This window comes from Acomys minous, assembly GCF_964271855.1.
Source record: "Acomys minous genome assembly, chromosome: 10".
Lineage (NCBI taxonomy): Eukaryota > Metazoa > Chordata > Mammalia > Rodentia > Muridae > Acomys > Acomys minous.
This window is the reverse complement of record NC_140491.1, coordinates 64296125-64320688: the sequence shown is the minus strand read 5'-3', so window position 1 is coordinate 64320688 and position 24564 is coordinate 64296125. Positions and strand designations below refer to the sequence as shown.

The 24564-nt window shown below is 50.2% G+C and overlaps 1 protein-coding gene across 8 annotated transcripts in view; it reads right to left on the bottom strand.

The window, feature by feature from the left end:
• The window catches only part of CACNA1B (calcium voltage-gated channel subunit alpha1 B), a 181045-nt gene that overhangs the window by 33611 nt on the left and 122870 nt on the right, over positions 1–24564 (bottom strand). For all 8 annotated transcript variants that reach the window (XR_014782550.1, XR_014782551.1, XM_084798800.1 and 5 more), the window contains 12 exons: positions 23621–23717; positions 22245–22405; positions 20491–20628; positions 19982–20183; positions 19536–19700; positions 18638–18748; positions 18162–18245; positions 9072–9188; positions 8644–8709; positions 7424–7515; positions 5539–5683; positions 1920–2047 (listed from right to left, as the gene is read on the bottom strand). Coding sequence is in view for 6 of the 8 variants with exons in the window: in XM_084798800.1 (XP_084654926.1) it covers positions 1920–2047; positions 5539–5683; positions 7424–7515; positions 8644–8709; positions 9072–9188; positions 18162–18245; positions 18638–18748; positions 19536–19700; positions 19982–20183; positions 20491–20628; positions 22245–22405; positions 23621–23717 (1506 nt within the window). In the remaining 2 variants the exon portion in view is untranslated. The remainder of the gene's footprint in view (positions 1–1919; positions 2048–5538; positions 5684–7423; positions 7516–8643; positions 8710–9071; positions 9189–18161; positions 18246–18637; positions 18749–19535; positions 19701–19981; positions 20184–20490; positions 20629–22244; positions 22406–23620; positions 23718–24564) is intronic.

Sequence of the window (24564 nt, the reverse complement as noted above, 5' to 3'; positions counted from 1 at the left end):
GCCCAGCAGAAGAAAGTCAACTATCCCCCAAGCCCTGCTGGGTTTACTGAGCACTCTGGTGTTGAGCATCAAGTTAAGAGAAGAAAGCAGAAGCCAAGGAGCTCCTTGGGAAGCCTGGGTAGCCACCGGTCTGATCATGCCCTCTGGGTCTCCACTGGAAACCTAAACACGCCCGTCCTGAGCACGCCAGCCTAGCCACACCCTCTGGCTCTCCATCAGAAGCCTGACTTCACTCTCCTGACTGCCCCATAGCAAAACGCTGACACAGACATGTGAAGAGGGCAGCTGAGGAGCTGCAGACAGCTGCAGTTTCTTGTTCACCCCTCAGGCATAGGAAGGGAACACTCATCCGTTCAAGGAGAACTGTTCATTCGCACGCGCGGTTCCTGAACAACTGTGGTAAAGGAGACCAGAGGCCCTGTGCTCCCCAGCAGCCAGTGCTCTTCGCCCCTGCCTCTCCTACATCCTACCTGACAGGGAAGAGCGCTCAGCAACTACGGCTTGTGACTAAACAAGCCAATAAATGAACGGGCAGCTAAGTGAAACGTAAGTGAGCGAGTGACTGTGTGGGTGTGACAGCTAAACGCTAGCTGTCAGTGGGACGGGATGGAGAGTCCCCAGAGGGCAGCCTCTGAGAGAGAGCACCTTCCCTGGGGGCGTGGGAAGCCCCACGCTAAATGCAGCTGCCATCATTCGAAGGGCTGAGGTCCCCAGGCTGAAGAACAGGACAAACACAAGATGCACATCAGCATTCATCGCTCATGACTGGCAGCCGCCTCCCAAGCACGCCGCCACGCCTTCCCTCCATGCTGGGCTCTATCTCTGCTTAAGCTGTTAAGCCAAAATAAACTCTCCCCCTTAAGAATCGGAAAAGTAATAATTAACACAATGAATGAGTGAACAGGTAAATGAGTGGAAGAGGAAGAGGAAGAAGAGGAAGAAGAAGAAGAAGAAGGAGGAGGAGGAGGAGGAGGAGAAGAAGAAGAAGGAGTGTGACATGAGGGAAGGAATGTGACATGAGTGGTCACCATATCAGTTTAGTGACCAAGCAGGTGCAGGCGTGAGCAGCACACAGGCCAGAGCCCCTGACGCCCTCCTTGCCGGCCTCCCCGAGTGTGGTCTCTGGCACAGGGACTTGTACTACAGGACTGTGAGGGCTCCCTATGGAAAACGGCTCCAGGCAACTTTGACATCTGAACCCAAACCATTCCCACACAGTAAAGCCTTCCCCGACTCCTCTGCTTTAAATGAAACCACACCCAGGGCCCACCACATGCAATTAGGGCTGGGAACAGACATACACATTGGCTCCTGTCCCCTGAAAGAACTAGCAGAGAGGGAAACCTGAGTCCATCTAGGGGAATGTTAAGCCCACATTATGGCAGGTGGTATAGCTCAGTTGGTGCAGTGCCTGCGTAACCTGCGCATGTCCCTGGGTTCAGTCGCTAGTGCATCAAACAGTGGCAGCGGCGGCAGCAGCAGCAACAGACTCCACACATTAATGTGCTCTGAGAGCCCTCTGAGCACTACACAGCTGTATCTCCGCACTGGCTCTTCGCCCTCCCCCACTGGGCCTCCACGTTCTGTCACAAGGGAGAAGGCAGGACACTTCTGCGCAAAGAGCCCTGAAAATTTCCCTTGACCCCCCAGGCATAGGCACTCTCCTGAGGACCGTACTGAGGGGCTCAAAGACTGTGTGTCTCTGTCACGAAATTGCACCAAGCATGGAGTCAGAAAGGGAGCATGCTACTGAAAGAGGGACCAGTGCTACCGTACACGGAACTGGGCAAGTCCCTGGCCCTCAGACCAACACCTGAGGGGGACGTGCACACAGAACTGTCTGAATCCACCCTGGCCCTGCCTTGAGAACCACAGGAAATGACGACCTCAAGGACCATGGAGCACTGGAGCTTACTCACCACGCAGCCGGGTCGTACTCAGCCCACACTCGAATGAATTCATCAAGGTGGTGAGGCCCTAGGATGGAAGAGTCCCGCGTGAGGTACTCAAAATTGTCCATGATCACAGCAACAAAGAGGTTCAACATCTGCAGGACAAGGAGAAAAAGAGGTGACATATACCCCAGTGTGTCTGCGTGCCTGCCCCCCAAGCTCTGCCTGCGGTCTGCACGGGGGGCTAGCAGGACAGTAGAGGGGACTGTCCTGAGAGGATTTACTAATGTCTCCTCACTCTCAAGGATTCTTAATCCCACAAATCCCAATTTTTACTCCTAAAAAAGACAGAGAGACTAAAGTACAGAAAGTTATTTCCCTACAAGAGCATCTGTCAAAAACGAACTGGCCAGACTAAAAGCAGCACTTTCATACTGTCTGACCCCTGCCCCCCGGAAGTATACTCAATAAACCTATTTTATTCAGCTGAGGCAATAACTAAGCATAAAACCCAATTGACCCTAGTGTCTTAGACTATTTCTAGTCTTGACTTGCTTTGGCTGGCTTATAACCTATCCTTATGTCAACAGTACTATTTTGATTACTATTGCTTTGTTTTGTTTGAGGTCCAGGCTGGCCTAGAACTTGCTAGATAGCAGAAGATGGCCTTCAGTTTCTGGTCCTACACCTCCTGAGTGCTGGGATTATAGGTGTGTGCCCACTGCACCCAGTTTATGTCACGCTGGAAATCAAACCCAGTGTTTTGTGACTTCTAGGCAAGCACTTGGCCACTATAAGGTTTTGAAGTAAGTTTTTAAATTGAGGAAGATAAATCCTTCAACTTTTTTTTTTTTTTATCATTCTACTTTGTATTTCAAGACTGTTTTTGGCTACTTCCTGGCAATTGAGCATGGATTTGAGGATCTGCTTTCCTATGTGTGCCCCTGGGCTATTATTATGGGCTGTAGTTATTGTATAAATCACTTGCGTTAGTACTGCCATTGTGATAATGCTAAGCTCCAATTCATGGACACGTGATGTCTTTTTCCATTTAATTACGTTTCCTTTTATTTCTTTTCACTAATGTCAGCAGTTTTCACTTGCTCCTCAGAGTTTCACATTTACAGAGGGACACAGCTGGAGAGATGATTCAGTTGGTAACGTGCCTACTGCAAGAAAACGGGCTCATTCCCAGCACCCCCACAAAAGGCAGGCACAGAGGCCCACAGCTGCCACCCCACACTAGTGCAGCTCCCGGACCGTCCAGCCTAGCCACAGTGATGAGCTCTAAGGCCAGTAGAAGACCCTGTTTCAAAAAACAACTAAGATAGAGAGAAAGTGAGGAAGATATACTGACATATACCTCTGGCTTCCATGTGCATATGCACCCACACTCACACATGCACACAACCCCCCCCCACACACACACATAAACACGCACACCCCCATACACATGCACATACACATGCACACACTCATACACACACACACACATAAACACGCACACCCCCATACACATGCACATACACATGCACACACCCATACACACACATAAACATACACACACACCCATACACATGTACCCCACACACATATGCACACACACATGTACACACTCATACACACACATAAACACACACACCTATACACATGCACCCACACATACACATGCACACACCCATACACATGTACCCCACACACATATGCACACACACATGTACACACTCATACACACACATAAACACACACACCTATACACATGCACCCACACATACACATGCACACACCCATACACATGTACCCCACACACATATGCACACACACATGTACACACTCATACACACACATAAACACACACACCTATACACATGCACCCACACATACACATGCACACACCCATACACATACACACACATGCACACACCCATACACATAAACACACACACATACACATGCACCCAAACATACACACATACACATACACACACATGCACACACCCATACACACACACACCCATAAACACACACACACCCATACACATGCACACACACACATGCACACACCCATACACACACACCCATGTACACACCCATAAACACACACACACACACACACAGGGAAGGTGTTGTAGAAATGGCTCAGTAGTTGAGAGCACCTGTGGCTCTTTCAGAGAACTGAAGTTGGGTTCACAGCATCCATGTAGGTGGCTCACAACTGCCTGTGACTCTAGCTCCAGGGAATGTAGTGGCTTCTTCTAGCATTTTTGGTCACACTTATACACACTTTGAGACATGCTTACACCTAAGTAAAAATAAGTAAATCTTTTATTTATAAGGAAAAACCCTCAGGTTTCTGGGTCCTTTTCCCATGGGTACAGTAAGTCTGAGACAGGGCTCAGTACATTGCTTCCTCTTTGTGTATATATGTATATTGTGTGTGCTTGCTCTTGTTTTCACATGGAGGCACTGGGCACATACATGCCTATGCTCTGTGTACTTACTGTGTTCTCCCATGTGGGCATGAGCACTGTGTGTGGATATGTGTACATACAGGTCTGTATGTTATTGTATAAATCACTTGCGTTAGTACTGTGCCTTTCTTAATTACTTATCCACCTTATTTTTTTTCCTTAAAGATTTGTTTATTTGTTATTTATACAGTGCTCTGCCTACATGTACACCTGCAGGCCAGAAGAGGGCACCAGACCTCATTATAGATGGTTGTGAGCCAGCATGTGGTTGCTGGGAATTGAACTCAGAACCTTTGGAAGAACTGCCAGTGCTCTTACCCTCTGAGCCATCTCTCCACCCCCACCTTATTTTCTGAACCAGGGTCTCTCACTGAACCTGGAGCTCACTGATTCTACTACACTGAAAGGGCAAAGAGCTTCAGGGATCCAATCAGCTCTGTACCCTGTCTCCCCTCAGAACTGGGGTTACACACATGTGTCAGCTTCCACGCAGGAGCGAGGAACTCGGGTTGGGGCAGGCACTTGACCGACTGAGCGACTGCACTCATGTGATCCATGCTGCTTCCGCCCCACACACCAGTTGCTGGGCTGTGCGCCGTGGACACAGAAGACACATCCAGGTACACACACTTTAGCACAAGGACCGCTCCCTCACATCTCCACCCCTGATGCCTGTGCAGGGTTCCTATTCCCCCCTCAACCCCATGCCTGCAGAGCTTCACGTGTCCAGCAGAGGACGCACACTGTGGCTTAGGAAAGTCCAGAGTGTGGCTTTCTTTTCTGTCTTTAATCAGCTCTATCTAGAAGCTGTAGAACAGAACCTCCCAATTCTCTCGAGCTCTGGGCCAGCATCTCCCACAACTGCCTCCCTGCTCGCGTCCAAACAGAAGGCCAGAGCCAAGCTATAACGTACCACTTCGTGCTCCTGCTCCAAGGTTCCCAGGATTACACATGCCTAGGACCAGCCCACCGACGTTTCCTACCTAACCCTGATGTCACTTACTCATCACCCCAAGCACATTGCTTCCCTGGACTCCATTATCACAGTGGACAAAACTTTTAACCATGGGACTGACATAATGTGGGCTGGGTTAAAAGCAGAAAACAACAGAAGATGGCCGTGGACAGGCAGACATGGCGGGGGGTGGGGGGGGGGGGGGTTTAAAGAGACTTACCAGAAAGGAACATAGGAAGATGAAGGAGACAAAATAGAAATAGGCGAAGTCGCTCCCACATTCACTGGCGTTGGCATTTGGGTCGCAGGCCCGGTTGCCCAGACAAGCCAGCATGATCTCATGCCAGGCCTCCCCAGTGGCACTCCTGGAAAGGACAGGGCTGTGAGCACGCGGAGGCAAGCCCGGAGGGGGCTGTCCAGTAAGCCTCGGCCTGGCTAGCAGAGCCCTTGCAGGAGCTGGGTAGAGGGATCCTCCTCTTCCGGGGTTCTGTACATGTGTGTGTGTGCGCAGAACCTGGAGGGCAGATTTCTAAACTGACCGCTGACTACAAATGCAGTGGACGTGATATATTGCCCTGGGAGCCTGCCTATTGAGGGCAGGCACTCCTATGTGGACACGGCATGTTCCCAGCACTCCCAGGCCCCCTTCAGGACTCAAGTCTTCCTCATCCTCTTTAGGTGAAGCAGTGACTCTAACTCTGTGGTCCACCCAGCAGCCTGCCATCAGAAAGCACCACTGTTTCCCTTTGTCCTCGCTGAGCTGCCCCGACAGTGCCGAAGTGATCTCCGCTCTGTTTCATAGCCTCCCACCAGGTCCTGGGTGTAGCCGGCCCGCTCGCTCCTCTCACCTTCTCCACAACTCTTCCCGTTCGTTGCAGAAGCCCAAACTCGCACACCTTTCCTGAAAGCTGGGAGCTCTTTTCCTCGCCTCCTCTCAGCTCAGCCTACTTTCACACTGTCCACTGCTTCTCAAAAGCACCCCAAAGGGGGATTCTTGGGAACTTTTCTTTACAGACATGTGGCCAGCAAAGACAGTAGGGGTGTGTGTGTGTGTGTGTGTGTGTGTGTGTGTGTGTGTGTGTGTGTGTGCGCGCGCGCGTGTAGCTGCCCCCGTTGATGATCAAATATAATTACTCTTATCAGCTGAAGCCCAGAGAAACCTGACTTGGGAAAGCGTGAGCCGGAAGGTGCCTGTTGAAGCAGCTCAGTGAGTGAGGACTGGGTTGTGTTCACTCTTCTCCATGAGCCCAGGCACGGTGGATGGACAAGCTGGGCAGGGGTGCCACGGGACTGGGTGACACATTTGCACACAGAAACAGTATGGCGAAACCTCAGAAAGAGACTCCCGAGGCAGGGTCTGAGGCCAACACATCTTACTCTCACCTCCTACCGAGAGCCCGTGTCTTCTGTCGATAAGTACACCGTGCCTCCGTCCTGCCTCACACTCACTCTTGGACAACAACATGGACGGCTAGTCTCTGCAGCAGCTTTGGAGGCAGGACAGTGTGATCTACAGTCCTACAACTTGTGCAGATGGGCCTCTTGCTCTGGACCTTGAGTGTCTTTCACCCGCTACTTTTCTGAAGGCACCCAGGAGCTTAGGGCACTATAGTTCCCGTGAGGGTGATGAAGGAAGGGCAGAGAGTGGAGGAGTTGTTTAGACCACCGGTTTGGGGGAGTTTGATTCCTCTGCCCACTGAGTCGCTGAAAACTCCCCAAGTGCCCTGTCTCTCTTTCATCCGTTGGTACAGGTGACCAGTATGGTGAGTGGGTGGACAGTATGACCTCGCCAAGGACCTGCTGTCATAGACTGTACCAGCTCTGGACACCTTTTGGCTCTCACTGGGGAGCAGCAACAACGTGGCAGAAGCTGGCTTGGCACAAGGGCCACACGTCCCTCTCCTAGGACTTCTTCCCTCTCTCTGGAAGCCAAGGCAGACAAGAGCCCTTTAGAAAGAATGGGTAGAAAGCAAAAGAACTGGGAAGGCCTACTTGACAGCAACAGCCCTGATTTCGGTGTTGGAAGGGGAGTGGTCCATGAGTGGGATTGACCCTATACCACAAGTGAAGAGCAGACGTGTTCTTTAGGCTAAAAGCCAAGGCACCTGAACAACAGCATTAAGGCTTGTAGAAATGTCCGGAAGTTGTTGTGTCGGTTGATACTGGTGTCGTCGTCAAGGGCAATGTTTCCGAACACCTGAGGTGGGGAAAAATAACAGAGTGCGAAGGGTTGAGTTTTGGGAGCTGTGATCGCTAGACTAGGCAAGAGAAAGTGTGCGTGCAAGACCAAGGACAACAGAAGGGACAGGGGTTGCCTGGGGACAGCATGGTGCCCAGCACAGGCACCTTTCAGCACAACACACTCTTGTTCCACAGTTTAATGCTGCATCTGGGGCCGTGAGCCACCCACGGTCGCACGCCTGAGCAGCCAGGAGGAATGGTGCTTGGGCTTGGCTTTGGGTAGGAAGGAAGCTTTCAGGTCACTCTCTAATCTGAAAACTGTAAGCAGGTTAGTCACCGCTCAGGAAAGGGTCTTTGGAATCTCCTGTGCACGCAGCACAACAGGCTTTTAGGCAGGCTGACAGGCTGTGAGATCGGCGTAAGAAACGCAGACGAGCCAAGAGCCATGCTGGGCTCAATACTCAGACTGTAATGGAAAGTCTGAGAACTACCATGCTTGGCAGAGGTCAGGGACATACATACTACTGAGTATCCACAGACAAAAGCAACATAAAATGTGGCGTTTAAGTGGCACCAAATCTCAGCAAACTTCGATCCTGAAAAAGGACTTTTAGAAGTCAGCTAAAGATGTAAAGTCATTTACACTGCTAGGAAGTGGCCATGATTTACAGCTAAGATGCTGATCTCCACCTACTGGATGTTCTTTTCCCTGAAGAATTACGTACACTGGTCTTTGACAAAATAAAGAAAAGCTAAATTATTGTCAGGTTCAGTGATCTGGTGGGACCCTACTTACACTCTGCAAAGGGGTTCATCGGGAATGTCTGAGCTGAAAAGGAGCCCTTAACTGGCGGCCAGACAGTGCATCAGCCATCAGCCAGACACCTGCCTGAGGTGCCTCAGCATCCTTCCAAAAATGACAGAAGTATAGCTCGCCTGAGAAATGGGGGTGAGCACAGCAGGTTGCTGTGAGCCCACTTGTGCTGCCTTGGTCTCCACTGCCACAAAGCAGTGCTGCTGGGGGTTCAGTTCACTCAATGTTTATACCAGCATCCGGTTCACAGCAAGCAATCGCGCCACCGTGGCGACAGTGACTCGCATCCCTCTCCCTCAGCAGTCAGGAGTCCGGGCAGGTGGCACCCACCTGCATGCCGATGATGGCGTAGATGAAGAACAACATAGCGATGAGGAGGCACACGTAGGGCAGCGCCTGGAGAAACACGAGCACATGAGCTCCGGGGCATCCCTCAGCCCGGCCCAACTCCACCCCGCCGACCACGGGGCCCTTCCCACAGCAAGAGGCCTCGTCTGTTTATCTAACTTGGGAGCATAAGTCGATCTCAGTGTTGTAGGGACATTAGCAGAATAAGCTACGACTCTACTTGCTCAAAATGCCTTTAGAGAACTGCATTAGGATAATAACGTGCCAAAGAGGCACGCAGGACCTGCCCTGACTCTGCCCCCGGAGGACGGTCCACTCTGAGTGGAAGAAAGGATGCCCCATGGCAAAGGAAAGAGGAACACAAAATGCCCAACGGAAGCTGCCCAGGCCCCACAGGAGCCCCGCTCCACCTTAAAGGACTGGACGAAGGTCCACAGCAGGATGCGGATGGTGTAGCCCTGGCGGAGCAGCTTGATCAGCCGCGCTGCTCGGAAGAGGCGGAGGAAGCTCAAGTTGATGAAGTTGTTCTGCAAAGAGGAAGCACCCGTCTCCAAATCTTCGGAATCGCCCGGATGTGCAGACAAGCTGCTCCCACCCTACAGCCTCTCCCCTCAAGTCCTTGTGGCCCAGAACAAATAAGGCCACAAGGCCTTAGAAGAAATAAGGCCATTGCTTTTGTCTAAGCACCAACTGGCTGCCAAAAAAGCCTTCCAAAAGAAGGGTGTGTCACGTGAAGTCACTTCTCATGCAGCAAGTCAGAAAAAACTCCCTTCACACTAGGGCCACTCCCCAACAGTCAGGGACGTAATGAAAAAAAAAAATGTCCCAAAGCCCCTCTCCTCTGCCAGGTAGTGCTGGGAGATCACCTATGAGCCTCCGATGCTGGTAACCTCCCTACAACCCTGCCAAGCTGTTCAGATACTCCCCAGGAGGCATTCCTCACTGACCCTGAGCTTGGCAGCCAATCTCCCTTCTGAGCTCAATCAGTAAAGGCCTCGCTGTCTGAGACGCTGGCTGCCTTCTCTGGACTGGTCCAGGGCTGACAAACATTCTGATAGGGGATAGGCATGGTCACTGCTGCTCTCGCCACAGAAGCTGTCTGTGCGACCCATACCCCACAGGCCTCCGCTCTAGAGAACCCAGGGCATCCGGCACTGCTCCCTCAATCAGGGGTTCAAAACCAAGCACACAAAAATAACAAACCGTTATTAAAAGACACCTGACCCTGGGCACCTTGACTTATTGGCAGGCCTCTTCAGGGTTCTGGATCTGGGGAGGCAGCCACGCACCAGGTATGCTATGCGCACCTGCGGAGCCAGGTGTTTTCTGCCTGTTTAAGACACCAGGTGCCTGTACTATCTCCTGAGAGCAACTTTCGGCCATTTGGCTTTTTTTTTTTTTCCAATATGCAAGCAGCTCAGGCTCATACACATCTGTGTTGTCAAGATTCGGTGACAGACAAAAGGAAAGAGAACACACACACTGAATGAAACAGTAGAGCATGCAGCGCATGCAGACACAGACGCAGGGGCAGCCGGGGGAGATGCTCCGGGCGGCCCATCTTGGCTGATCATACGTTCAGGGAGGGGACGGCCTCCACGCCGACTTCCAGTGCACACTCCTGCCTTGTCTGTTGCGTCCGCTCTTGGGACAGACTTGTGTGACTCTCGACCGGAGTTAACAGTGGTTCTGCCATTTATGCAGGAAGTGGGTGTACAGCCAGGATTGCTGAAGACCTAGAACCAGGGCTGATTTCAAACAACACCCAGAAGGGTCTGTGGACACAAAGGGGCCCCAAACTATGTCCAAATCCACAAGGGGAAATAGCACCTCAGGGCGTGACCCTCAAAGATGACACAGCCCGGCAGAGTCCTAGCTTGAAATGAGGAAAGAACCTCACTAACTGACATGGTGGTCAAGAGCCACTGTCTACTAACACTAAGGAGCCTTTGACAAGATGCAGAGGCAGGGAGGCTAGTACCTGGCCCTCTCCGGGATGCGACTTTGAAACTATCTGTTCAGCTTGTTTTGAGGGACAGGGATTCTAACAACACAGTGCTTGGCCAACTCAAAGCAGCCTGTACTGAGGTACCATCAGAGAGAAGACTTCCTGAAGATTTGAGGGAAAGGAAGGCTCCCTGTGGTGGAGGCAGGACCAAGGGCAGCAGGGATAGCGAGGAGGCATTGTAAACCACAGCCTATTGAGATGGCCTGGGGTATCTGCCCAAGACTGAACCTTGGAAACCTCTACTTTGTTAATGAAGGTCCACACCCTCTCCCAGGCTTTTCTCTTGTGAGCCCTCCGAGCTCCCCGTAAGTGCTCAGCATTAGATGGGACAGCAATTGATAGGCAGCCTTAGAGTACCGTGGGGCTAGTGGTGATAACTGCCCAGTGCCCCAAGCACAGAGCGATGGGCTAGGCAGCAGCATGCCAGTCACATGCAGGATGGCAAGGGTCTACAAGCAAACAGCTGTGCATCACTACTGTCACCTCTGGCTTGGCCACCTCACTGGTGGTGAGTGTGCCTGTCCTGTCCTCCCAAGACCCACGGTTTCTGCTGCACAGGAGGTGGCATCACTAAGTCACGGGTGATCTCATTGTAAGGATCATAGGCCCGGAAGGGACACCAGTTCCTAACACTTTAGCCTCTGCCTTCTGGCTTACAACCTGGAGACACCAGAGGTATCCATACTTAGGTGGCGAGAGACAATTGGGGCATTGGGATTGAAAATACACTAAACATTGTAAGGCATCCCAACAAGGATGGCTGGACTGACTAAGGCCTGCCATCCAACCCCACTGTGGCCTCTAGTTAGTCATAGGACAAGGAGAACTTATTTCTAGATATCATTTAAGGCAAAGTCCAGACCTATGGACACCATACCAGAAAAGAGTCCTGCAGCTCCAAAGCAGCTACTCTTTTTCCTTCACTCTAAATTAATTAATTAATTAATTAATTGTGTATGAGCACTCTATCTGCATGTACACCTGCAGACCAGCAGAGGGCACCAGATCTCATTATAGACAGTTGTGAGCCAGCATGTGGTTGTCTGGAGTTGAACTTAGAACCTCTGGAAGAGCAGATAGTGCTCTTAAATGCTGAGCCATCTCTCCAGCCCCTTTCCTGCATCCTATATGATACAGGTTGTGGGGGACGGGGGTGGAGAGAGAAAGAGACAGACAGACTTTAGGTGGTTATATGTGTTATAAAGAGGGAGATAAGGGGCTTAGGGGTGAGGTGCCTGGCCTGGCTGGAGGCCACCAGGCACGCCATGAGCATTTCTCCAGTGTCATGGTACCTCCTCAAAACTCAAGCTTTTAGAACTAATTATAAAACCCTACATGAAGCATTTGGCCTCCGTAACAGGAATGTAAAGTATCTGCCTGTGAGGATGAGCTGTTACCAAACTCCCTTGCTCTCTTCTTAAAATCCTTAAGGACCTGGAAGAAGTCTAGCAGTGCTTGAAGTCCACAGGGGCTCACATATCTATGATATGTAAACAGACACAGATGGGGATCCATGTATCCTAATACACCGGGGCAGAGCCCCCTCCTATTCAGGCCCTACACAGACTGTTCTGGTCATGGTATACTGGTCTCCAATCCCTCCCCTAAACCTTATGCCTGACAATCTAAGAGAGCCTGTCTACAGAGCTCTCCTGGGTGTGGTGGCCTGAAGATCTGAAAGTCTCGGGACATTTGAATTCTTTTTTTTTTTTTTAATATTTTATTTAATTTTAATTTATGTGCATCAGTGTATGTGTCAGATCTTGGAGTTACGGACAGTTGTGAGCTGCCATGTGGGTGCTGGGAATTGAACCCAGGTCCTTTGGAAGAGCAGGCAGTGCTCTTAACCACTGAGCCATCTCTCCAGCCCCATGGGACATTTGAATTCTTGAACAGCCAGCAGTTGGGGCTGTTTGGGGAGGATCAGGAGGCGTGGCCTTGCTAGACAAAGTGTGTCACTAGGGGGCAACCTTTGAGGTTTCAAAGAAGATTGCATCTCTTTGCCTTCTGTTTGTGGTTTGAGGTGTGAACCTGCCCCCCCCCCCATACTCCCTGCCGATATGGTCATAGACCCTTACCAGTGTGCAATGCTAAGCCCTAAATAAAACTTTTCCATCTATTAGTTGTCTTCATCACTTTGTTTCATCACAGAAATAGAAGCATGGTGCCTTCTCCTTGGCAAGGCTCAGTGTTCTCTTTGTGTTGGCAAGACAGGGGCATGAGAGGTAAGTGTGCAACAGAAACCATGGATTTACAGGGATGAGGACCAAACACAGCCTACAAGAACTCATAAATTCCACTGCCCACCACCTCCACCTCCCAAAACCCCACTTCCATTCCTCGGACAGAGTGAAAGCATGTTAAAGGTCTTCAGAAACCCTTGCTGCTTTAAAAAATGCACCAGGGAAGGCCAGAGGTGAGTATGCACTGGGAAACCGTGTTCATGCCTCGGAAGGCAACGGGGCAGAGGCCCCGAGACAGGAGGAGCGGAACACGCAGCGGGAGGAAGCGTAAGAACTGTTGAAAGTCATGAAACCAACCGTTTCCTATGTGTGATGTTTTCATGGATGGGTATTTGCATGTTATTGACAAATTGGATGGTTTGAGCAGCAGGTGGGCAACATACAGACGGAGACATGGGTTTTCGCATTGTATGTTGGTTGGATGACGTGAGTCAGCAGGTAGGTGAAGGTAAGTCAAGAACAAAAACAGGAAACAAAAGAGAAAATGAGTCATCAACACAAGCAAAAACTCAAACTCTGAATACTTAACTAGAGAATGTAGGATTTTGTTAAACCACACAAGTTTCTGAAAGTTAATCCATTCAAAGCATGTTATTAAAATCTATAGGTTATGCAGACAATGGGATCCATTTGCATTTTTGTTTGTAATGCAAATCCAAAGATGAATCACAGACATTTATTTTATTTTATTTTATTTTTATTTCCAGGCAAAGAAATCAATGTCAGTTTTATGAACGCTTAGAGTGTTCTTCTAAGCATCCTTGAGATATATACTGGTTTTTAAGTTGGGGATAGAAACTGACACTCAAATTTTTGCCTAAGGAAAAAGAGGGCATTTGCAAAGAAAATGTATAAAATGGCTTCAGATGAAAAACACACAAACGGAATACTGGTCAAGTGACATGACAGCTTTCCTTTCTTCTCCTCTCCCCCAGGCACAGTGAGAGCCTGAGCTCCAAGAACAAGTAGTCGCAACGCAGCTGAGCTTTCAGGATACATGGCCTCTGGTCTCCCGCCAGCCCTGCTGGGCACTGAGGCTCATTAAGGCCCAGCAGAGAAGCTACGCATTACAAACAGCAGCACCTCATCATCTCAGGGCCAGAACCCAATACTGTATTCACTTCTTCCCTGGGGGGTTTCCTAGAAACTGCCAGATGTTGGATGTTCCCTGGCTGTTCCCCTGGGAGCCGTTAGCAACCAGCAATGGTTAATAAAGACCCCCTCAACTTCCTGTCCCTTGACAGAACGGCAGGTATGTTTCACAGTCACTCAGAACTCCCTATAGAGGCGTGTCTTAATAACCAGATTATATTATCCCTCTGTACAAGACCCTTTATTTGAGGCAGATGCTCAAGTTACGTCTTGATCCAAGGCTGTGTGTTTCCAGCTCCTGATAGGACCACCTCCTGCCCTGGACACCACAGTGAATGAAGTGGTACCTGAGGCCTCCTTCCAGATATGGCTGCTTTTCTTACATTTTGCTTATCAAATAATTCTTGTCACAAGGAGGGGAGGGGAGGGAGGGATAGGGAGGGAGAGGGTGGTGATGGAGGTGAACTGATGCTGCTGACTTCCGGCTAACACATCAGTTTCTCAGCGGCCCAGATGGTCCCACGAACACGGTCGGGTACATATCAGTGCCTGTGTCTCTACAGAAGACACTGCCGCCCCGAGGCGCCTCATTCTTTCCATTGATTATCACGCTAATCCTGCTCTAATCAATTCGCATCAGTCCTCATTACTGATAGGGACGCATCACGCCAGGCCACACAGCCACACTGTCCGCCTTCTTAAGTGTCCCCGTCCTTAGGGGGCACTGCGCTTTCGTATACATTTTTAAAACAGCGTGAAAGGGTTTGAAACAAATATACATTTAAAAAAACTGTTATTGTGCTTGGACTAACCCTGCTTATTAGTTTGGGGGGAAATCAGTAACTATGAAACCAACAACAAGTAACACCATATATGGCTCCATTTATGGAAGTGTTCTCTATTCCTTTCAATATAACTCAGTGATTTTACTCATGAAGATTATGCACTCATATTTTGTTAGGGTTATGGCCAAGATGGCTGGCCCTTAATAAAACATGACGGACATGCTGGAGTAACTGTACATTCAGCAATCCTGCTAAACAATCTCATTAGATTATCCTAGCATTTGTCCATAAATAGCAGTATCATCTGTGTATGATAGCAGGTTTGCTTATTCATTTCTAATCCTTACATGTGTTATGCTGTTTCTCATCTTTCTCTTCACACTGAACACCCACTGGATGTCTAGCAAGTGTTAGCACTACTCTAAACACTAGAAAGACTGCAGGCTACATCCTCACAAGCTGACATTACAGCCATGGAGGGGACTAAAACTGAAGCTGGGCGCTGGAAAGAAACGTGCAAGCACTGCCTCTTTCTAATCCTGAAGAGCATTCCTCCTGTGTCGCCATGTGTTAGCTGTGCACAGATGTCCTCTTCTAGGTTTGGCTTGGTTTTTTCGAGACAGGGTTTCTCTGTGCAGTCCTGGCTGTCCTGGACTCACTATGTAGACCAGGCTGGCCTCGAACTCACAGAGATCCACCTGCCTCTGCCTCCCGAGTGCTGGGATTAAAGGCGTGCACCACTGCGTCCAGCTCCCCTCTAGTTCTGTTTTTATTTTTCATTTAACAGTTTACCAACTCAGAATAGCACTTTTTGCCCTGTTTTATTTTCTTTTCTTTTTTCTAGTTTAGTTTAGCCTGTAAGAGGCCATCAAATGATCTGTGCCTTAACGTGGCTCTAAAGATACAGAGGCTGGCCCACATACTTTCTGACGGTGTCATATAAGAGCACCCACGGCCCTTCTAATGTGTTCAAATGCATGTCTCTTAACATGAAGCTTCTGTGTGATATCTTGATGTATGAATAGGTAATTTTCTCTAAAGACATTTTTCTTTATTATTTATTCCTTGACAGTGTAATACAGATAGATAATGAATTTTGGTCATTTTTTACCCCATTTCTCTCTCCTCCCCTATCCATAGTCTCCCTCCTACTTTCATGTCCTGTGTGTATGACCCTGCTGAGTTTGATTTGGGTATTGGGTAGCCACAGATAAAAGGTGATTTCCCAGAACATGGGTTACTTTGCAGGGGCTACACTACTAAAGAAAGCGGCACCCCTTCCCCAGCAACAGTTAACCACCTCAGAGACGGTACGGCCGCATGAATCCCAATCTCTGACAGAAGGGTTAACGGCTCAATCTTGTGCACATGGGTGACATACTGCACTTCTTGCTCATCTTCTCCTCAACTTTGGGATCATGTGATTGGGTTTGCAGGTGTGTATTTGTATATGCATGTGGAGGCCAAAGGTCAACCTTCAGGTGTCATCCTCCTTAGTTTTATTTTGTTGTTTGCTTTTTTTCAGACAGGTCATCATCAGACTGAGCAGCACAGAATCCACAGAACATCAACTAAGGGCAAGCAAAGGAGGCACACAGAAGTCGGTGGCCATACGATGCTCTACTCGGGTACCAAGTACATCATCCAGAGGAAAGAAAAGAAACACAAATCAAGATAATGAAACAGAAACACCTTTAAACCCAGCACTCGGGAGGCAGAGGCAGGTGGATCACTGTGAGTTCGAGGCCAGCCTGGTCTACAAAGCAAGTCTAGGACAGCCAAGGCTACCCAGAGAAACCCTGTCTCAAAACACCAAAGAAAAAAAAAGAAAAGAAAGAAAGAAAGAAAAAGAAAGATAACGAAACAGTAGCCACAGCACTGGACATGTGCTTTATGGAGACAGAATGCTAAACATCAGGTTGGCCAGCGCCCCATGGAGGCCTGGAGCACTCGCCAGCCTTCCAGGGACCCAGGGTGACTCTGTGCTCATCTTCTCCTCAACTTTGGGATCAATATACGTCCTGTTTCAAAGGCCAGGGGAATCCTGCAAAGAACACTCAAAGCTGCGGCAGCCGCGTGATTGAAGGGGGACTTCCTCATGCTGGAAAACCAGCATTGCCAGGCAAAGAGCTTCCCTATTGGCCAGTGACCTGCCCGCGATTACTGTGAAGGGCAGAGCTGCTGCTAGTCCCCCGAGGCCAGTCTCATCCTGTGACTGGACTATCAGACTAACCGGACATAGACAGGTGAACGGTAACCAAAGCAGCGCAGGGTAAGGATACAGAGGGCCTCATCAGGCCAGAAACCAGAGCAGTAGAGGTTTGGCCACCTGCCTGGGAGTCTAGAAGTGAGTGAGGAGACCCAAGGATGACATCAGGTCAGCTTGGACAGCCTCGAACACAAAGGGCTGCAGTCAACAGCACCTTCCTGTGACAGTGGCGCCAGTGCAGCCAGACCCCACTTCACCTCCATCCATGGACTCGGGGGCCGTCGGGCTGCGCGCTGACCTCTGGTGCATACAGCCCTTTGCCCCGTACAGCTTGGAGGTCAGCTCTAGCCCTTTCTGTTCCCTCACAGACCTCCCTGAAGGTCCCGTCTCAAAGGCCCCTTCATACTTGACTCACAGTAAATTTCTTTTCCTTCTCCTCCCACAGCTGCTTCCTAGACCTCACCTACTTTTTCTTTTTAAGAAGTAACTTTTACATGAACATCCATTCCAGCAGCTGCTCCTAGAGACAAGATTTTCAGTTTCCAACTTAATGTGCCACATGGAAAAAATAGAGCTTTATGATTCCAACTCTGAAATCTTTTGAGTTTACGCCCCCGACACTGGACAATTTTGGTATATTATCCATATGTTTACTAAGAGTATCTCTAAATAGAGAGGTGGAGACTTAAAAATACAAATTCTTGCCAAGTTACAAATTCTTACTGGGTTTGGCTTTGCGTTCTTGATACAAAGCTGTTAAGTACATCCAACATGTGCACATGCGCACACAGAGATCTCAGCAGCCCTGTGTTCTTGGCTAGCTGCTACCCTGTGTACCGCATGCAGGCCTGGTGTCCAAGGAAGAAGAGGACGTCGGATCCCCCTGCTCCTGCACTTACAGATGGTTGTGAGCCTCCATGTGGGTGCTGGGAATTGAACCCAGGTCCTTTCCAAGAGCAGACAGTGCTCTTAACTGCTGATCCGTCTCTCCAACCCCAGAACTACATTCTTATCCAAGAAGAGCAAGTGCTGACACAGTGCCCAGCCATCCAGCTCCATCCTGGGAGAAAGCAGGACAGTGGGACCTGGGACACACCCAAGGGAGAGCCCTCTAGAAAGAAGCCGCTTTGGAGCCTGGATGGGGGTCAAGAAATGCTACTTACCGCAATCTCTGTTACTAAAATATCAGTAATACTTCCCAACACGGTGACAAAGTCAAAGACATTCCAGGCGTCTCTGAAGTAGTTCTGGAGAAAAAAAGAAGGCAGTCGGTACTGGTGGTAAAGGGTTACCCGGGCAATAACTGTGGGCAGGCACTGATCAATAAAGGGTCAAGGGTGACAGGTGCCTAACATAAGGCCAACGGCAAGCAGCTGCCACAGCGAGCATGGAATACTTCCGGCCTGGTGAACGCATAACCGAGAGCTAGAGGTCCAGAAAGGAGACTCTCCAACTTGCAAGCCACCCAGCCCAGGGCAGGGCAAGACTCAAGCGAAGTGAGTGCAAAGCAACTCTTCTTGGTGCCTCCCCGCCGCGCGGTGTCATGTGTGCTGCAAAGACCACTCGCAAAATGCTAGGAAGCAGCTCATCAAAAAAAAAAAAAAAAAAAAAAAAGCAAAGGAGACGCTGAGGCACATACCAGGACCCCAAAGGCGATGATCTTCAGGATGCACTCCATAGAGAACATGGATGTGAAGACGATGTTCAGGCACTTGAGCATCAGCTCGTACTCATAAGGTGCATCATAAAACTGCCCGGAGAGAAGGAGGGCCGATGGGGTAGGATGCACTAGCCCCAGGACCCCAACTAGAGGCAACAACGTCCTGCCTCACACCTGCCCATTCCTGGACCACCCCCTCCTTGCTCTTTCCAGTTTTCCCAGAACCTTTTCCACCGCCTCGCCTACAAATAAGAGAGACCGGGATCCCATAGGCACCATGCGTGGGCCGGGACACGAGGGCCACTCAGTTCCAGCACGTGGCAGCAAGAAGGGGGCCTACTGCTGTGCCTCAAAGAAAGGCCCACAGCCGCGTCTTAGAGCAGATTCCTCCTAACTTAAACCTCCCCTCTAGACCGACTCCCCATGTCTGGGTTAGCTGAACTTGGCAAGATCATCCATGGAGTCCCTCCCCAGGGCCGTAGACGCAGCAATCAACGGCTTGGGGAGGGGACCAGTCAGACGCAGAGAGGAGACTCTCAGACGCGTGAGCTGCCTGCAAGTTATGCAGAGAGCCCTTCAGTCAGAGCTTTTGTGAGAGCTTGGTGACGCAGCGACATTTGCTGTTCCTGCTTCTTCATCCCTCACTCATAATCCCTCCCTCCACCCCCGCCCCCGCCCCCGCGCTCACCAGTTTACCTAGCTGGACTTTGGTAGGATTGTTACTTGTTTTGAGTTCCCTATCTGGGGTGAATGGGGTGGGGAGAGACAGAGACACACAGAGAGAGAGACAGAGACAGAGACGAGTGTCCTTGCTGTCCCCTCAGAAAGCCTCACACACACAACAGCCCCTATCAAGCACAGGGTGGGCCGTACCCACCTTCATCATCAGCACCACTGTGTTGAGGGCGATCATGGCCATAATGAAGTACTCAAAGGGAGGAGAGACCACGAAGGTCCACGTCTTGTACTGGAACGACTGCTTGTTTTGGGGCATGTACCGTGTCAGGGGTTTGGCGCTGATGGCGAAGTCAATGCAAGCCCTCTGCAGAAGACACGCGGGGGAGGGGCTATGAACACAGAGCACTGCCCACCACAACTGGAACTTTCCCTCACCACGCCCTCTCGGGGAGCCCACATAAGAGAAGGCAGCAGAGGCAGCTAAGATTCCTCCAGGTGGGCCCAACGGACACGCACGGTCTCTATTTGCAGAAAGAAAGAGGCCCTGCCTACACCAGCCACGAGCTCTGCCCGCCCGTGCAGAAGGCAGGCTGGCAGTCTTGCCTGGTGTACCCAAGTCCCAGGATCCACACGGCATCTACCCACCTCGTTCTTTTCCAGGCTGCATTCGGACATCACCTTGTCACCCTGCTCCTGGAAGGTGATAATGATCAAGGCCACGAAGATGTTGACAAAGAAAAAAGGGAAGACCACAAAGTAGACCACGTAGAAGATGGAAAGCTCCATCCGAAAGCCAGGGCTCGGCCCCTGCTCCTCATAGGTGGCATCCACAGAGTGTTTCAGCACCCTAGGGAAGGGAAAGCAAACTTCAGGAGAGCTCCCCAAGGAGCAGGGGTCTGTACCTCAGGGATGGGGCTCACTTCAGGGACAGGGCACAAGACTAGACTACGTACAAAGGGCCTGAGTCATATCCCAGGAGCGCGGCCCCTATTTGTATCTTAGGGATGAAGGTCGGTTGGGCCCTAGAGGGGCAGGGCTCTTATCTACACCACACCCGACCTCATTATGGGGTTGGAAGTAGGGAAACCAAAGCAGACTGTGCCTCAGTCTACCCACTTGGCCTAACTAGCTACAGTCCTCAGTTCGGCACTCACATGGGCCATCCCTCTCCGGTGGACACCGTGAACAGTGTCAACAGGGCCCAGAGCACGTTGTCATAGTGGAAGTCATACTTCTTCCATTGCCTTGGCTGTGCTTCCACTTCCTCCTTCTCATAATCCAAATACTGACCCCTGGGAAGAGGAAGCAGTCAACAAAGGCAGTTAAAGGCCGGCAGTTCACATACCCAGGGATCTGCAGGCAAATGGCTACAAAAACCAACCAAGATCATCCCATGTGGAAAGAGAAGGTTCCTCAATGACTGTGGCAAGATAAATGCATGTCCAGCCATTCTAAGATGCCAGCCCACTACCTATTCACCACCTGTATGTATTTATAAAATTGGACCACTCTTGACAACCTAAAAATTTATCATCGAGAGGTACAGACTTTGGAACTAGTTGGTTTCATTGTACCGGGTTTTTTTTATAATAAAGTTTTATTAAAAGTGAAAAAAAAATACTGGATCCAATATGTAAATGTAGGTATCAAATCTCTAAAATTCTTTGAAGGAATTGCATGGCAAGTCTTTTTGACCTTGGGTTTGGGAATGGATTCCTAGCTAGATACCAAAGTCATGAACAACAACAGATGGAGAAAGAAGGTAAAATGCACTTCAGCAAAATTATAAACTTTTGTGTCTTAAAAAACACCATAAAAACGTAAGAGAGGGCTGGTGAGGTGGCTCAACCCCTGAGACGCACGTGATGAAAAGAGAACAGACTCCTCAGGCCGTCCTCTGACCCCACACAGACATGTTGGCATGCGCCACCATCCCAAAATAAATACAAGCCAGTTTTTAAAAGTAAGAGTTCTCTTGGTGTGGTGGCTGGTGCTTTCAATTCCAGCATTCAGAAATCCAAGGCAGGAAAGGGAGGAGTTCTATCTCAGATCTTGTCTCAAGAGAAAGAGAGAAAAAAAAACTGAAAAGATGATCCAAATAATCAGAGAAATCATTGTTGATCTTTGATCAATCAGAAAATTTGTATTTAGAACATGGAAAATGTGGGGGGAAAAAAGACACAAAAAAAGACAACCTAATTTTAAAATGGATCAAATATGTGAATAGACATTTCTTTCAATGAAGCCATACAAAAGACCAACTATTAGATGAAAAACGCTCAATATCATCAATTATCAGAAAAAAAAAAACAAACAAACCCAAAGCACATTGAAGCATCACTTTAGGATATTAGGATAAATGTAACTAAATAAAAGCAAGCAGGGCAGCTGAGGAGGCTCAGTGGATACCTAACGGGTCTTGCTGCATCACCTTACCACATCAGTTCAATCCCAGGGACCTAAACGGTGGTTGTGCCCTGTGACCGCACACACTGTGCTGTGTAAGCACTGCCAACACCTTACACGCACACACAAGCAAACACAAGAAACTAAAATAAATAAAAGCAACGAAAACAGCAAGTATTGGTAAGGACGTAGAAAAAGTACAACTCTTAGTAGAAATACAGACTAGCTCAGCCACTTTGAATACCACCCGGCATCTCTTCAAATAGAAAAGCGGTTACCATGTTTCCCGCGAGTTCTGCCTCTACATATACATCCACGAGAAATTAAAACACACAACAACATAGACAAAACAACGACACATACAAAAAGGCTGATGGCGGCATTATCTGCAATGACCAAAGCGTAGAGCCCTCCCCACACCCCAGAAGTGACAGCGAGCCATGAAAGGCGCCAAGGCTCTCACGCTCTTGCTGACGTTCCCGTGAGTTAAGCCTCAGTTTACCTGCAGTCCCTCTCCAGCTCCTTGGACTCGTCCGTGCAGTAGAAGAACTTCCCTTTGAAGAGCTGCACCGCGATGACGGCGAAGATGAACATGAACAGCATGTAGACAATCAGGATGTTGAGGACGTTCTTCAGGGAGTTCACCACACAGTCGAACACAGCCTGGAGGAGGGGAGAGCAGAGGCACGCGAGAGGAGTGAAGGCCCATGGGAGAGAGAGGCCATGGTGGAGTGCAGCTAGGCCACTGAGGGAGCTGAAGGAGACGGGAGCTAGGAAAGGACATGAAGGGCACAGGACAGTCACAGGCTCAGAGCCTCAGGAGCACCGAGCTCCAGGGTCCCAGAGGCATCCCAGGAGCACTCACGGCCCTCTGAGCTAAGACCTCAAGCCACCTTAACTGCTGTCTTTCTTGCAGGACGCAGGACGGGAGTGTCATCCTGGATTTTACCAGTGGCTGGGTGCGCAAGAAAACTGGCCTTGCAGTAGGCTGGAGGCAGCTCATTGGGAGGAGCCAGAAAGGACCAGGCCAGCACAAAGGAAACTATGGGCCTCATGCAGTGTCCCTGCTTTGTTCTGGACCAGCAATAGCACTGATATGGGGGGAGGCCAGAGCTGTAGCCAAGGGACTGTCCCTGAGGACTCTGGGAATGTGTTCCGGGATGTGACTCAGGGTCCTCCCCCTGGTCCCACAGCTGATCTACCTCACAGGCTCCCCTGAAGACCACAGCAACTGCCCCGCTCCAAATGCTGCCGCCTGCCGCCTGGGCCAAGGAAGCCACAGGCCCGGCCATGCTATGCATTTTTTCTGCTGCCTCAAGTCTAAGTTTTGCTTGGCCCAGAGACTCCCCGACGCCTTCCCAGTTCACTTCCTCACGCACTACTTCACACGCAAGGACTAACCCAACTTCTCCTTTAACTTACACTTTGCTAGTGCCCCTGAGGTTTAAATGTCCAAGCTATTGAAAATCTACTGCCTATGTTTTGAAAAACTAACGGAGTAAAAGCACAGAAAGTATTTTGTTCTTGACCCGGGCTCACTAATTATTAGATTAGGTTTACACTGCACTTCCTTCATCTGGAAACTCAGCAGAACCCACCCTCTCTTCCTGAGCCCAGCAGCTACCTTCTGGAATCCCCGAGTCCTGGCATCTGCCCCTGCACCCTTTGTCCTCTGTTGTCCCCTGTCCCGCCATGGTGTCCCAGCTGGTGCCGGAAGCTAAGGGAGAGGGGGTCGTCTGCTGGGAACAGACCTCCTTGGAGAAGGGCCTTTGAGTTAAGCAGGATTTGTCCCCTCTTACAGGTGAGCCGTTTGTGAAGACACACGCACCCACCCACACACCAGTGCACACCCCTTCAACCCCAACTCCAGACTCCAACCTTGAGCTTGGGCAGCCGCTTGATGGTCTTGAGGGGCCTCAGGACGCGCAGGACTCTCAGAGACTTGATGGTATTGATGTCTTTCCCTTTGGATCCTCTAGAAGGGAGAAGTGGCTGATGCTGGCAGGCGGGTGCTGGCTTGAGTCTATCTCCTAGCCGGCCCACCGGGTCTGTCTAATAAGGCCCTGTGCATCTCAGCCTCCAGGTAGAGGACTGAGTGAGGGACGGCTTCCCATGGCTGCCTGAGGACGGGGCTGAGCTAGGGCCAGTACCAAGCCAGAGCAACACAGCCAGTGAGCAGGGAAAGCTGATTCCTCAAGTGGAAAGAGCCTATGCACTTGTCTGTAATGACCACTCCTACCTGCCCAGGGGTCCTGAGAGAACCCTCCAAACCAGCGGAGTAGAGGCCTGTGACTGTCTATTACACTAGAGCTCTACCGTGCACTAGACAAGTCACCGACCTGCTTGCCGCTGTGGGGAATTTACTGGCTTCTGCCCTACAGGCCACCTGACTGTCATCAGCTGCAGAACACCCACCTCTAGTGGCCAAAAAGGCCACAGTAAGAAAGAGACATACAAATACAGAAGCAATGGCAGAGAGGGACAGACAGAGAGGAGGGGAGAGAAAGAGGAGAGGGGTCAGAGGGGAAGGAGATGGAAAAGGGGAGGAGTCAGGGAGGGGAACAAGGGAGGGAGCAGGAAGAAGGAAGACAGACCCAGGGAAGTAGCCAGACACCAGGATGATTGAGAAAGTAGCAGGCTCGGAAACTCAGGTGCAGGAGACAGAGAGGCAAAACTCCAGGGACCAGCAGCAAGCTCACAAGTCTAGGATTGGAAGACGAGAGCAAGAGCCCTCCTGGAAACCAGGGCAGACACAAGTGCTGTCTCTGTCTGCTGGAGGGTGCGGATGGCAAGAATTAGAGGTCACGGGCCAGGCCTGCAAG